The 16,459-nt window shown below is 37.1% G+C and overlaps 1 protein-coding gene across 1 annotated transcript; it reads left to right on the top strand.

Moving 5' to 3' along the window:
- The first annotated feature begins 5,494 nt into the window (after positions 1-5,494).
- Positions 5,495-14,272, top strand: carnmt1 (carnosine N-methyltransferase 1). Its single transcript, XM_053480422.1, is given in 9 exon segments — positions 5,495-5,696; positions 7,540-7,735; positions 7,909-8,072; positions 8,425-8,565; positions 9,191-9,369; positions 9,682-9,795; positions 9,873-9,976; positions 13,375-13,530; positions 13,533-14,272. Coding segments are annotated over 9 exon segments (1,275 nt in total). The 5' UTR covers positions 5,495-5,544; the 3' UTR covers positions 13,602-14,272.
- The last annotated feature ends 2,187 nt before the right edge of the window (positions 14,273-16,459 follow it).

Genomic DNA, 16,459 nt, shown 5'->3' with positions numbered 1-16,459 from the left:
CCACAGCCTTCATGCTTGAGAACCTGACAAAGGATTTTTAGGGGATGTGTGGGACCACCATATGGCTCTCTAGAGTGGCACCTTTTGTGGGGCATTTATGTCTATTTTATACCCTAGTTGCACGCTACCACAGGTGTGATGTATTGTGTGTCTTTAAGTATCTGTTTGTATATGTTCCAGTACTTGTTTCTTCAAGATATTTCTTGACCATACATCTACTCATGGTCCAACCTTTGCAACCATAGGAGTTATGTAAAATTTTAGAGTACTGTACATACTGATTTAAATTTTTATTTGGTTGCCAAGCTTATTTCTTTGCATTTCGCTTATTCTTTTGTTACTAAAAGAAAAAAAAAACCTTACCCTTTTTCATTTTGATACATATGCAAACCTTTGTACTCTACTTTATGTGTTTCACAAATTATCAGAAGGTTAATCATGGCTATTTTTATCCCTTAGGGTAGGGGAAGTGAATTAGAATTTAATAAGGTTCGGTCGCTTAAATTTTTTATTTTGAGTCAACGTCCGAATTTCATTTTTGTATTAGGATTCAGATCTCTATAAATGCAGCCATTGTATAATTAAAAAAATTAAAACATTTCTATAGCATTTCAATAATATTTATTGCCAATTTTCAGTAACTGCATTAAACATTTGGACAATTTAAACTTTCTTGGTATATTTCCTTGCATTCGTATGGAATGCAAACAAAAATCTTCAATCCACATTCATCAGTCTTTAGAACTCTGGTTGCTCTGCCATATACCCCTACCTTAAACCACTGCGGATATCTTTGCTTTAATGACCTGTGTTTTGTCGCATAGTGGCACTTTACATTATTGTTTTTTTTTTTTTTTTTGTCACCGTGGTTTTAGAACATATGAGACAAACTGGTTTTAAACTTCCTACAAGAAGATAAACATACATTCACACGCCAACTACATTGCCCCACAAAAATTCCATAAATTCTATATTTTCTATATTGTGCAGCTAGGTTTTTTTTTCTTATATTTTTCTTATATTTTTCATATATTGTATATTTTGTATTGTACAGATATTTTATTCTTTCTTAGTTAAATGTACTTCTATTTTCTTTTTCATATTTATTTTCTAATAATAGTCTTTTATTTTAAGGTCACAGGCAGTTGTCTACGCATTTTACTGCATATTGTACTGTGTATGTGACAAATAAAATGTTAATTTAAATTTGAAGTAAGAGCTGTATTATTACTCAAGTAAGAGTAAAAAAGTATTCAGTGACCAGACTACTCAAGTACTAACTAAGTAACTGTTTCAATTATAATTTCCAATGTATTTTTTTTATAGAAATTATAATAATGATATATTTATAGTATAAATATGCATATACATATATATTATTTTATAATAATTATTTGCTGTATACTAACATTCGAGAAACAGCTGAACCTCCTGCAGCATGTTTCCTCAGGTCAGAAGTTGAGTTTTTGTGTTTATATGCTGAAGTGTGTGTCTTTAAAGCTATGCTGAAGCTGTTCTTTTGCTCTGTGTGTAAGCGAAACATGCTTTGTTTATGAGGCCAGGGCTGTTCATCCTTTTCTGTTGTAGCATTGGAGACAGATGCCTCTGCAAATGTTTTCATTTACTGTCTACCATGGCTGGAGATTTTGTTAAATTATTTTCCCCGCTATGTTGCCAGTTTGTGTATGGTCATGGGTGACTACATGTGGTTATTGTTACTGCGTCTGATTGGTCAAAACAGAGTCATGTGATTATTGCTGCTAGGTCCATTCGTGAAACAGTCATGCGTTAGATCCGCCGGCTTCATATAAAAGAATAATAAATAAATGGTAAAAAAGTAACGAGTCGATTACTGGTATATTAATTATTCTCATTTACCAGAAAAGCATCAGGGTGTGAATAGAACTGTCACTTGGGCAATGACCTGTTAAAGTGAAACCCGTGCCCTGTATATTGTGTTTATTCATGGATACGAGATAACAAGGAGCCCATAACAACTAAATAGTGTGATATTTCATTATATTATGCAACATTTGCTTGTCACTGTTACTGTGTATCCTCTTTATTGATATGTTCAGGGAAAAGGAGGGAAAAATCTCAGTATGGGCATCACATTGACATGATGGTAAAGAATCTGAGGCAGAGGAGACAAAGTCAATTTGGCTGATGCTTCAGAAAAAGCAGTGGACAAAAGATAACCAATTGAAGATGAAGGAAAAAGTCTGTGCGAGAGGTAGTCACCGATAGAGAGAGAAAGGTTTGGAGATTGCTCTGGCACAAGAAAAATGTTTACTCTGCTGAGGAGGGTGGAGATATATGATTTGGCTCACCGGGACACAAAGCTGAATAGGGCTGTGTGTGTGTGGGGGGGGGGGGGGGGGGGTTCGTTTGCAAACCATTTTTCATTAAGTCTTATCAATGTTACTGTATGTTCCAATCCTTTTTCTCACAAACAAACCGAATCTCTTAAGTAAACATCACCCATGACAGGAAGTAACATTAGTTATGTAAATGCCACACATAGCAGCCTTTAGCGGTTAAAATTCCATTTAGAAATATGCAGAAATATAGTAGTATTGCGATGTTGGAATATTAAATTTTTTTCTTGCCACTGAGGATTTCTAACGTTCACGTTTAATATCATTACTGATCTTTAACTACACAGTTTACTTTTTAATCCCTACCCATAAACCTACCAATATTAGGCCAGGCATCTAATGTGCTACACTAATAGAGGCTAATGTATAGAGTATGTTTGTTTGGTGAAAATGTTGTCGAGAAAATATATGGAACAACTTCTAATCAGCAGAACATTTGTTTGGTTAGTGGTTGCTCAAGGTCAAGGTTTAGGTGTAGGCATGCCAGTGTTTAACTACAGTATAGCTCATTGGTATGTAAACTGAAACCATGTGTGTGTGTGTATGTGTGTGTGAGTGTGAGCTCAGTTTTCAGAGGCAGTGCTCCTGCTGCAGCCTCCAGCCTGGTCTGGTATTGTACTCCCGAAGGTAAATTACACAAAAACAATGTAAGGTTCTTTTTTTTTTAAACAGGAAACCCAGAGATAATTTGAAACAAAAAGCGATGAGACAATTCACAATGTGTCCTCAGACTTCAACTCTGACCTTACACCTTCCTTTCAGGCTTACGAGTTAAAGAAGATTAATTACTTGATCAGCCCAAGCAAAGGCCGTAACCTATGGCATTTATTTTGCTGTTTCGACATTTTATTAAAAATACTATTATCTAGAGTTGCTTAAAAAATACGCAAACTTCATGAAATGCATTAATAAGGACTTGTGAGACAATAGGGAAAAAAAACGAGACAACATATTTTTAACACAGTCTTAAGTGTATACTTTTTTTCTATCCCAGTTATAATCCCACTATCCAGTGTCAGGCATGTTTTAGTCTCGTTTTTTCCTTATGTCAACTCAGTAAGGTTTTCTCCCGCTTTTTCTTTTCCGTACCACCCTTGGCATGCACATTAACATCATTCTGATTTGCCACTCTATGACAATCTATAACAGTTAAACTTGCTATACAAATAAAACTATTGATTATTTGAATTATTAAGTATAAATAGTTATAGTTTCCCCTGTGGCAGAGTGTAATTCTAAGATTTATTCTACCCTTTTTATTCTAATAAAATAATAGAGATACAGTAACAACCATAAAAACCATACAACCATAACAATATGTTTAACAAGCAAGCTTCTTCTTCATAGACCTATAATATATATATATATATATATATATATATATATATATATATATATATATATATAATATTTGCAAACACAGAATATACGGCACTGACATCTAGTGGTACACTTAAAACTAGAAGTAGTGCTTCAGGGGTTTGTTTATTATCCACAAATTTACATTTAATTCAGTCTGGTTTTATTTGGATAGTGTTTAATCACGCAAAAAGTCATAAAGCACCTTTACAGAATTGTAGAAGTAAATAATGTGATGAGCAAATCAGAGGTGACAATGGCAAGGAAAACTCACCAAAGCAAAATTACGCAGAACTTATGCACTTTGAAAAGAGGACAGGACAAATTATTAAGTACACTGTCATCAAACTACAAGCCAAAATCTTTACCTTTAAAAGAACAAAATAATTACTTTGCATTATGTTAAATAAAATCCATTTACCATTTTTAATCAGTAAGGCAAGCATGTGTGACTGGTTTTACTGGATCTTAGCTATTTCAGTTTAATTCAATTTTATTTGTACTGTATAGCGCTTTTAACAATGGTCATTCTCGCAAATCAGCTTTACAGATTCAAAAGAAAATTATGGAAATGTGTTTAAAATGTCTGAGAAAATATGTATAAATAAAAATGATCAGATTGTCCCTGATGAGCAAGCGAAGGCGATTAGTGGTACGGAAAAACTCCCTGAGACAGCAACAGTAAGAAAACCTTGAGAGGAACCAGACTCAACAAGGAACATCTTCATTTGGGTGATAATGAATAGCAGTAATTATTTTGCAGTCATAGGTCAGAGGCTGAAAGATCAATATAACAGAAGTTGTGTTTACATTAATATGGAGACTAGTTCGTTATTGGAGGCTCGGATAGTGGTATCAGAGTAAAGAAAAACTGCAACATGTGTAGTTTCTTTCCCACCTGTATGCTATGTACATAGAAGCAGTATATTCATATTATTTGACAGCATTTTTTTTTCTCTTTAATGCACCTTACTCACTTATCTTCTATACCATTCAATCCTGTATTCAGGGTCACAGGGGCCGGAAGCCTATCTCAGGAGTGTTAGGGCACAAGGCAGGGTACACCCTGGACAGGGTGCCAATCCATCGCAGAGCATAAACACACACTACACACAATTTGGAAATGCCAATTGGATAAATCTGCATGTTTTTGGTGTGTGGGAAGAAACCGGAGTACTTGGAGGAAACTCACTAAGCAGGGGTGAAGAACATGCAAACGCCATGCACACAGAAAGAGTAATATCGAATCCAGACCCTAGAGGTGCAAGGCAGCTTAACTGGGATTAATCAATCAATCAATCAATCTATCTATCTATCTATCTATCTATCGGCGATGAATACAATGCAAGCCACACTTTTCAGATTTTTTTTTTGTCAAACTTTTTTTTTTTAAGCATTTATCATTTTCTTTTCACTGGACAATTATGTGCCAATTTGTGTTGGTCTTTTACAGAAATCCAATACAATAAAATATTGTATTGGAATTTTTATTGTAACACAACAAAATGTGTTCAAGGGGTATGAATACTTTTGCAAGGCATTACTGAAAGTATTACTGAAAGTAGCTGTTTATCGCTAGTTATTGGGTAACAGTTATACAAAGGAGTGTTATTTAAATTTTAAAACGGCGATTTAAATATGTTCGCCTCTGACCATTACTGTTATTTACGCTGACTCACTGTAATCATTTAAATCTCTGTCTGTACCGTTAACGGTCTATAGTGTTACTGAGCTAACGGCCCACAGCGCCGCACATCGGTTCTCTCTGCTATTGATTATTCGGGTCTACTCTGTTTATCTGTGTGCAATGGCCGACAGCAGCATGGGGACTGAATCTGCAGACCAAAATCAAGGGAACCCTTATCTCTACCGACGGAGAACCAGATGTTCCCCGGAGGAAGACGCGAAACTGGAAAGAGAACATTTCTGGAGAATCATCAACGTGTTTAAATATTACAGGTAACCTTAACTTATCCGGCGTTTTGTTTAAATCCTTGCCAGGCTCTTTGCTAGCAGCATACACAAAAGCAAGCCCATACGTTTGCTGTATTTAAACAATTAATTAAAAAAAACCTCTTAATTAAATGTAGTCACAAGTTGGGGATATTTGTGGGTATTTTAAACGCTTGAAACGTACGTATTCGGCTCATGTAGGTTTGAAACCGAGACCTGCTCAGTGTGCCGGTTTCTTAGGCTGTGTCCCAAACAATTCTGCCCCCTCCCTGTACAGGCGCACTACTGAGACCACAAACTAATGAGTAATGCAGTCTACCTAGTGGACTAGATGAGTGATAGAACGTGTGGTCTAGTACAAGTTAGGTTTAACATGCTAGTTTTTGATCGAGTAAGAAAATCGAATAACGTGGAAATACTGTTACTACATAAAACTACAACTACTACTTTTTTTTGGCACTTTAAAACGATTAAACAAATATAGAATTAAGTAATATCACACGATAGGGTTGAAGGAATCACAGCCATACTGAAATTCAGCACAACCTCGAGTGTAGTATTGCTTTTATATAAAAGTTCTACAAACAACATTTATTATCAACAGAGTATGACTTGTTTCTTTATTTAACCATGGAGGTGGTGGACAGTCCTGTAAATCTCATAAGATTCTCGTTATATTTCAACTTATTCAGCGTTGGAATATCAGCTAACTTCTGGGTTCTAGGCTTGAATACCAAATAGCATGAAGATAGAAAGTTAGTGCGCTACGTAGGGCGTACAGTTTCTTGTTTTACGCACCAAGTAGCGCTCTTAATTAGGGGTTAGAGTGGGATTTGGGATTCAGGCTTGTTAGAAGCTAGTTTAGGCATCAATAAAACAACATTGAGACAATTTGGAACGATTTTAAAGTAGTTCATAAGGCGACAGTGTTGTTCAAGTTGGTATAACGTTATCAGATTTTTGATAGTGTTTTCCTGATAACCGTGCTTCTGTGACTGGTTTCAAATGTGGGTTTTACATTTACAACAAAAAGCTGGGATATGTGAAGAATACAGAATTTCATAGTGCAGTAATGTACAGTATGTGTGACAGATAAACGCTAAACATAACTGTGGACTGTAGAGACCAACTTTCACCCATGCTGTGACCGACAATTAGTGTAATTAACATTTATAACATTTGGGACACTGAGAGATACATATTTAAACGTCCCAGTGCTGTTACTGCCCATTATCACTACTCGTTGAATGCCTCTCGTCCAATCAGATTGCTCAGATGAGCTATCTGTTGTATAATTGAAAAATAATGTACATTTAATGCATATTTTCAATTGTTAATAGACCGTCCCCAGGCAATTATGGCAGCCTCATTCTGTAATCTTTAACAAAGTTGAACAAAAACTTGTGGTGGGATCTTGGGCAATCTTCCATGCACAACTGTTTCATTTCCATTGAAGTTCTTGAGATTTGTTTATTTTTTTTCCTGAGAGCTGCTCTACTCAATAAAAACCACAGATTTTCAGTTTAAGTTTTGAGAGGAGACTGAGAGAGTTACTGAATGTGTCTAACTGGATTAATAATAATAATAATATATTTTTTTATTTTATTATTGTAAATATATATTTTTAAAATTGGGAATGTCTAAATTTTGTAGATATTTTCCAGTCTATGCATTTTTTTTCTTCCCACCATTGAGTTGTGAGCTCTTTGGTCTTACTTATGTTGGTGGATTAAAAAAAAAAAAAAAAAAAAAAAAAAATATATATATATATATATATATATATATATATATATTTCTCCGAAAATGTTACCTCATATTTGTACCCTATTTATATCTTTTTCTGAACCAGGATTTATGTCGATGAGCGGCTAAAGCGGTGCGAGAGGCAGTTCCTGAGTCTTCCTCGCCGCCATCAGCAGCTCCTCTCCGGGTACCTGGATAAGCTAGCTGAGATCCGACGCTGCATGGAGTGCAACCACAAGGTCCTGCAGGCCATCGTCCAGAACTGCACACACATGTTCGAGAACATGGAGTATGACGAGGATGTAGGTGAATCGGGGTTAAGTACGATTTCAGTTACCAGTGATTTTAACAAGAAAATATTTTATACATGCACCTTCTTTTCAGTGGAATGGTCGAGGCAGGATTGCATTTTCAGCAAGATTTTAGACCGTTCATTAGGTATTCATTAGGTTCTTTTTATTCATGTTGGAAGAAGGACAAGAGGCGAGCCGGGCCGTCTTCTACGTTTGACATGGACAAGCTGAAGTCCACCATAAAGCAGTTTGTACGGGATTGGAGCGAATCAGGCAAAGCAGAGAGAGATTCCTGCTACTTGCCCATCATTGAGGAGATACAGAAACAGTTTCCTCCTGAAAAGTGGTGCGTATATGATTTTATGTCATCAAACATTGCATTGCCGCATGTATTTTTATGTATGTTAAATTGTTCACTGATTGAAAAATAATACGCAATACATATTGTTGCAAGGATTCACTTAATCAGTACAGAATTTGAAATCTGGCAGCTAAAGATTGGGTGAGGATTCAGACTTGAATGTGTGATGTGTGACACAGACAAAATATACATTACCTTTAGTTACTATATTGTCTGTGTTTTGGCCGTGTTTGCACAGTATAATACGTCAAAGGTATTGTTAAGATGTGCTGTATTTTGATGTGGAGTTGTATGTGAAAACAAGTGATTGACAAGCTGATAAATCATCTCTCCACAGTGAGGTCTCTGAGGTGAAGGTCTTGGTTCCTGGAGCTGGTTTGGGCCGTCTAGCGTGGGAAATCGCCAACCTGGGTTACGCCTGCCAGGGCAACGAATGGAGCTTCTTCATGCTTTTTTCCTCCAACTTTGTTCTTAACAGGTACAAACATGTGTCTTGAGGTGATGCTGTCATCAAGAAGGGAGGAGTCCAGATGTTCCTGAGTTTATAAGTGTGTTCTAGAGGCGATTTTGTGTTTCAGAGAAAAATCGTTTCCGAGAACGCTTGACCCCACGGTCAAGTTAATTTTGAACAATTATAACACAGACCTTCCACGCTCGGGAACCGTGCCTGAGGCCGCTGGAAAGGGGTGGTCTTAAACACAGTATAGTGCAGTCTGGCATGGATCGAATTCGATACGGAAGCCAATTGTTACTGAACACGGAAGTAAGCGTGTCATCATCAGTGCCGTCTGTCCCTTTCGCAATCTCTGTTGGCGAGTAGTAAGCGTCAGTCTCATCCTTTGACCTACACAGCCATAGCCGATAAAGTAGGAAGTATATCGGAAAAATTAGTAATGTTAGGCATAGCACAAAGTCTGAATTCCTCGTTTTCTTCTTTACGTTTTGTTTAATGGCGGCTCACAAACCAACTAGGTGCATACCGGCTTCTGCTGTATCGGAGGGTGAAAATGCAAATGTAACCAAGTACGCTAGATTGAGAGGGGCGTCACTCTATCATAAATATTGGGAAAACACCCTTACTCTGAACTATTTGCTATTGATAGGTGCGAGAAGGAGAACGCTCTGACGTTGTATCCTTGGATTCACCAATTCAGCAACAACAAGATGTCCGGAGACCAGACCAGAGCCGTGACCTTCCCAGACGTTAACCCCAACGATCTTCCGCCTGATTGCGACTTCTCAATGACGGCTGGCGATTTCCAAGAAGTCTATACGGATCCGGGTGAGTCGCAACGTCACTTGACCTCAAGTAACTGTGTATTATCTTTATCATGTTCTACTTCAAGTATTCATGCTGGTAAACTATAACTTTTTAAACTTAAACCTCAAAATGAAATAATTTTAAAGTATACATGGGATGTATGAATGGAATTTCTTTTATGCTAGTATGTTCTAATAGCATAACCACATGCCATACAGTATGTATTTCTGAATTTATAACATTTAATTATATGTAATCAGATTTATCCATACACAGTGTGTCTTGACGGCGAAGTTACATTAGAGACTAAAAAATTTATTTGTTTTTGATTAGACATGTGGGATTGTGTAGCCACCTGCTTCTTTATCGACACCGCACACAACGTCATCGAATATATAGAGACCATCTGGAACATTCTTAAACCTGGTGGTATTTGGATCAACCTGGGTGAGTTCCAGTATAAATGGCAAATCCAGCATGCGCGAGTTGTTGAAAATTGCTAAATCAAACGCGCTCTTGAACAGGTCCTCTTCTGTACCATTTCGAGAACATGGCTAATGAGCTGTCCATCGAGCTAACCTACGAAGAAATGAAGGAGGCCATCATCAAATGTGGCTTTGTGCTAGAGGTATGATCACAATATAAGTCTGAGTGTATGCATATTATATGGTCGCCCTTAGGCCTTGTTCACACGGGCGTTAAGTTTTTGGATAAACGAACTTGCTCTGAACGTCCTAGACATTTATGTTTCATTTTGTGGTGGCGCTTGATTGAGTTCTACCCCGGTGTTTTTTGTCTCTGTCTAATGCCAGCCTGCAGCCCAAATTGTAGTTTGTGTGTTAACCTGTGGGGGCAGTGTGTCGGGAACTGGATATGAAAGCCCGCCGCTACCAGGTTCACTCTCTGACTGCACAACGTCGGGTTAAAGGAAGTTTTTTTTTTTTTTTTTTCTGGTATATAAAGAAATGCTAAGTTTTTCAACAATTATTATTTTTTTTATTTTGCCCTTTTCCGCATTTCCCTATGTATATCATGTAGGATCATGGGATATATCCGGTCCTCTGAAGCGTAAAATGAACGCGCAGAAAACGAACTAAAATTAAATTCAATTAAATTTTATTTGTATAGCGCTTTTAACGATTTACATCATCACAAAGCAGCTTTACACAATCAAAATAATTAAGTTTGTATGAAATGTGAATGTGTATGAATCAAAATTATATGATTGTCCCTGATGAGCAAGCCTAGGACGACGGCGACAGTGGCAAGGAAAAACTCCCTGAGATGGTAATAGGAAGAAACCTTGAGAGGAACCAGACTCAACAGGGAACCCATCCTCATCTGGGTAAAAACGGATAGCAGGGATTGATGTGCATAATAATATGCGAGACTGGAAGTTCAGTATAAGAGGAGATGTGTAAGATTAAAGTCCAGTTTGTTCCTGGAGGCTCAGATAGACTGTGAGAAATTCCAGTCCTTGAACTATTGAGCGACTGAAGTCACAGGTCCTCAGAGAACAGCTGTCTGCATCAGTCGAGGACAGGACCACCTTCATGGAAAAGTGGAACCAACCCCAGTCACCACACGCATTGCAGGCAGCCCACACGTTGGCATCCATGTGATGAGATCTCCAACGAGAAGCAGGACTCCAGGATGAGTTAGAGAGGTCCAGAGGGGGTCTGGATCACTGGCAGCTCAGGAGCGACATGTATAGCTCGAAAGAGAGAGAGGTAGAGGGAAAAGGAGAGAGGGAGGGAGAGAGAGAAAGAGAGAGGAGAGAGCAGAAAAGGAGAGAGCAAAGAGATGGAAAAATAACAGTTAGGTATGGTCACAGTCAAACAATGTAAAAAGTGAATGTATATTTAGTGCAGAGTGCAAGCAGAGACTCCGGCAGGACTTACTATGACAGCATAACTAAAAAGGGAGAGCCAGAAGGAAACACAAACATGAGGGCTTCCAGAGATGTAAGGCAACCAATCACCTCACCGTCAACAAACCTGAGTGATCAATGAGAGTGGGGAAGACAGCATCCAAACATACCAGTTCACCTAATACTCTACGTCCATGAGTCCCCCAGATCTGCTCCTTTACCTAAGGCTAATCTATTTATAAAAATGCTTGGCTAAATAAATAGGTTATTTAGGAGTCCCGAACACTATTTGGAAGACTATTTCATAACTTTGGGGCTTTGTAAGAAAAAGCTCTGCCCCCTGCTGTAGTTTTAATAATACGCGGGACTGACAAACAGCCTGCATCCTTCGATCGAAGTAGGCGTGGCGGATTGTAAGACACTAGTAGTTCACTCAGATACTGCGGCGCGAGACCATTTAATGCTTTATACGTCAAGAGTAGTATTTTAAAATCGAAGCGACATTTCACAGGAAGCCAATGCAATGTGGATAAGATAGGGGTGATGTGCTTATATCTTCTGGTTCGAGTGAGGACTCTCGCTGCTGCATTCTGGACTAATTGAAGCTTGTTTAAGCACCTATTTGAACAACCAGACAGTAAGGCGTTGCAATAATCCAACCTAGACGTGATAAAAGCATGAACCAGTTTTTCTGCATCGTTTAGTGACAATATATTTCTTATCTTGGCAATATTTCTGAGGTGAAAGAATGCTATCCTGGTAATATTATCTACATGTGCTTCAAATGAAAGGCTTGAATCTATAATCACACCGAGGTCTTTTACTGTTGCACTTGATGGAACAGAAAGGCCATTTAAAATCACAGTGTGATTAGAAAGCTTACTTCTAGCTGCTTGTGGTCCTATGACTAGAACTTCTGTCTTATCAGGATTAAGCAGAAGGAAATTAATTAACATCCAATCTCTTATGTCCTGCACACATTGCTCAACTTTAGTAAGCTGTTTTTTTTCATCTGGTTTTGCTGAAACGTATACTTGTGTGTCATCAGCATAAGAATGAAAACTAATACCATGTTTACGAATTATGTTGCCTAGAGGAAGCATGTAAAGGGAAAAAAGCAGTGGGCCTAAAACAGAACCCTGTGGAACACCAAACTCAACTTGAGAACATGAGGAATGGTCACCATCTAAATCTCCAAACTAATAACGATCAGTCAAATAGGATCTGAGCCATAAGAGGGCCATTCCCTTAATTCCTACTACATTTTCTAATCTGTGAAGGAGAATACTGTGATCAATAGTGTCAAAAGCTGCACTGAGGTCGAGTAACACAAGTATAGTGACACAACCCTGATCAGAGGCCACTAGGAGGTCATTTACTACTTTAACGAGTGCTGTCTCTGTGCTGTGATGAGGCCTAAATCCTGACTGATACAGTTCATGTATGCCATTTCTATGTAGATATGAACATAGCTGCTGTGATACTACCTTTTCCAGAATTTTAGAGATAAACGGGAGGTTTGATATCAGCCTGTAATTGAAAAGCTGACAGGGGTCAAGGTCAGGTTTTTTGATTAGTGGTTTAATAACTGCTAATTTAAGGGATTTAGGAACATACCCACTGCTGAGTGAACAGTTAATTACTTTTAACAGGGGTTCTCTTATTGCTGGAACTATCTGCTTGAGAAAATGTGTTGGTGTAGGATCTAATTCACAGGTTGACAATTTTGAAGAGGAGATGAGTGAAATTAGTTCACTCGCTTCAAGGGGAGTAAAGTATTCTAGGTTCTGATGTGATGTTATTAATTTATCATCTGTATCACTTAAATTGTCTGGTTTTAAATATAGTTTTTAGTTAATCATTTTTTTCTTTTAACTGGAGCTACATTATCTAAGCTATGACGAAGTTTTATGTCTTTTATGACTAAAAGCGGTTTCCTTGCGTTCGTTGGGTTTTAAACGCCAATAAAAAACTGCACATCACCAAAGCCTGTGTGAACACTCTCATTGACTTCTATGTGTAGAAAACACTCTGCGCTCACCGAACGCTACGAACGCCAAAAAAAAAAAAAAAAACACTCGATTTTAACGCCCGTGTGAACAAGGCCTTATGTGTAAGTTTTTTTTTTTTACTTTTCTATTTTTTTGTCTCATTAGGAGGAGAGAGAGTCAGTGCTCACTACATACACAGAGAATGAACGCTCCATGCTCAAGTACTTGTACGATTGTGTGTTTTTTGTGGTGCGGAAACCCGCCGTCTTACACGCCAACCCGGAAAACTGTGAAGACGGCGAGATAAAAATCTCAGTACAGGAAACAGAACCTACAACGACATGACCTCAGAGAACGTGTTCGAGCCTTTAAACATTAAGTTGTTTTATTAGCTCGAAAATAGGATTAGAGACTTTTTGTACATTTCTCTGTGTTTGGGTGCTTTTTAAATACGCTGTTGTCAACGCTGTTGAGGAAGCAGGTTATTAATTGCCAGTGTACGATGATGAAGAAAAAAAAAAGGTGATGTATATCTACAACCTCTTAAAACTTCTTGTTGAACAGGGTAAAGCTGACAGCCTGGATATGTGACAAGAATTGAGTAAAGACCAAGTCGATGCGAGTGTGTTGTAAAACACAGCATTTTTGGCAAAAATCCATGAAGTAGGTACACAGCACACAGTATGTACATTACATTACATTGTAGCACTGATCAAATCATCCAAGTCAGTCTGCTTTTTATTACTAAGTCACCAACGTTTTAGGTTCTTAAGGGTTAAAAATCCGCTTTGAAGTTCGGAATCAATTCCAGGAGTAGTATTATCAGTACATTTACCACTTAAAGCCTGGCCTTCAACAGCTAATGTTACACTTTACATTAAAGCAGCTAATTTACCGGTGTTAAGACATTTATGTTAAACTGGCGTCTGAATGCAGTGCACTACGGGAACACGTCACAATCAACTGACCACTGAGTTATGCTCTATAAACACACTAAAGATGTCATAACCAAAATATTCTGAACATCTGACCATCACATACACACACATGCTTTTAAAAACTCTTTTGTTAGTTATCAAAGCCTCCACTCTTCCACTAGATTCTGTTTTTTCTGATTTGTGTTGATTTAGCTTCAAGAGCGTTAATGAGATTCCAGTTCTTCCTAAATGTGTTCAGTAGGATTGATGTCAGAAAGATTGAATTTGACAAACCGTATCTCTGCAGATGATTTTGGGCCTCTTAGTTTGATAGAAGGGAATTAAAAAAAAATTCTACTATATACAGAGGCATACTAGAAAATGCTGTGCTTTAAAGTTTGTGATGGTATGTTAGTGAGAGAAAGAAAAGAACATACTGCCCATATACTTTTGGCCTTGTGCTGTTTTTTGAAAGTGTTCTAGAAAAAGTGATCTCTGCCCATTTCCAAGTGAATGAATGCAGTGAAGTGAGTCAAACAAATAAAAAAACTAAATTAATAGTGTAGATGTCAGCTACTAAAGTCAGAGGACAGGGCTGTAGTGCGGCGGAAATGCTCGGGGGAAAAAAAAAAGTAAATGCAATACACATTGTTTTGAAGTCCTTATTTGCATGATTATAAAATCAGTTAATAAGGTGCTATTTGTGTGATTTGTATACACACTTGGTAAATGGCTTAATGACCTCTTTTTTTTTTTTTTTTTTTGCTTGATTTCTGACAAATTAATAAAACAGACTTTTTTTTTTTTTTTACAATGACATTTTGAGCCACCACTAGCGATCCGCCAGTTTTTGAACCTAAGGCATCAAATTTGCTATGATCAATACTAAAGGTACACCTTCACACCGGCACACTCCAGCTTATAGATAGTTCTATATCAACAGGCAGCATGGTCGAGTCTCGCTGCACTTAAGCTTTCATAGAAGCAGACCGACACCAACTAGTTAGTTAATCTGTCTTCACTTGCCTGTTTTCTTGTATCCTTAATTGTTTACCTACCTGAACCGTCTCGCCTCAAAATGTCATTGCATTGTTAATTATTTTTGCTGATGTTCAGATGGGAGAGTGTTCAGAGTTTCTCCGTGTCTCGACAGAAAACACAGCCAAATATATTATATTTTTATTATTATTCATGAAAATCTATTATTATTTATATATTATTCATTTTTTACATTTCGGTCACTGTTGTCACTGGATCGTTGCTGCCTTAAGCACATTTTGTCTGTCTGCATTGGAAAAGTTCACACAGCACTAATGAAATAAGTTGTTTTAAACTTACTGTACTGTACAGTTGTGTGTTTTGTATTACAATAAAAAAAAGTTATTTGTTTTCCAAAATGTGAAACAATGGACTTGCTGTCATGTAAGTAATTAATATATATATATATATATATATATTTTTTTTTTTTTTTTTTTTTCTTTTTACTCCTGGAAACATTTTGCCCTTACCATGTTCGCAAAAAAACAAACAAAAAAAAAACAGGTTTAATCCTTAGCCTGTTTAGAAAATGATCATAAAATTATATTTCTCTGCAGGTTTCAATACATAATGCAATTTTATAACTTAGTGTTTTTTTGTTATGTTTCAAAGCTTGGCAGCACGATGGCGTAGTGATTTGCAGTGTTGCCTTGCTCTCAGAGAAAGTAGAAATACAGCAAAAAAATAAATAAATTCTGCTTGTACAGTATGTCTGTCAATTCAGATTCTGCCACACCATTAAGCAAAACTGGCTAAATGGAATTTAATTAATGTTTTCAGTACTTACAGTAGTGTCTAAAATAATAGCAGTCCAACATCAGCAAACAAATCAATAATTGTTTTTGGGAGAAATTGTATTTTTCCATGGTAAATATTTTACTTGTAGGTGTAGTGGAGTAATATAAAACAACAGACCCAACATTCATGACTTGCATGCACCTGATTCTGTGTAATTGAGTCATTAATTGAAATGGGGCATGTTCAAAATATTAGCAAAGTTCAATTAGAGAGGTAAATTATTCTGTAAAAAACAGGTGTCAAAGAAATTCAAGGATGAAGTAAAAAAAAAAGGTCCTGTGTATTACTCTTTGAAAATAAAATGGGTCGTTCCACACATTGTTCAGAAGAACTTGCTGAAGTCGTTTTAAGAAAAAAAAATTATCTTTATACAATCTACTTTTTTAATTTTCCATCTATGATTCACTCTCTAATTACTGAACAAGGAGTGTATTTGACTGGCGACGAATAAGTAAACAAGGCGTGAACATTTTCGGTGTCCTCTCTTTCCCATTGAT

Source organism: Clarias gariepinus, chromosome 21 (genome assembly GCF_024256425.1).
Source record: "Clarias gariepinus isolate MV-2021 ecotype Netherlands chromosome 21, CGAR_prim_01v2, whole genome shotgun sequence".
NCBI lineage: Eukaryota > Metazoa > Chordata > Actinopteri > Siluriformes > Clariidae > Clarias > Clarias gariepinus.
This window is presented reverse-complemented; position numbering and strand designations above follow the sequence as displayed.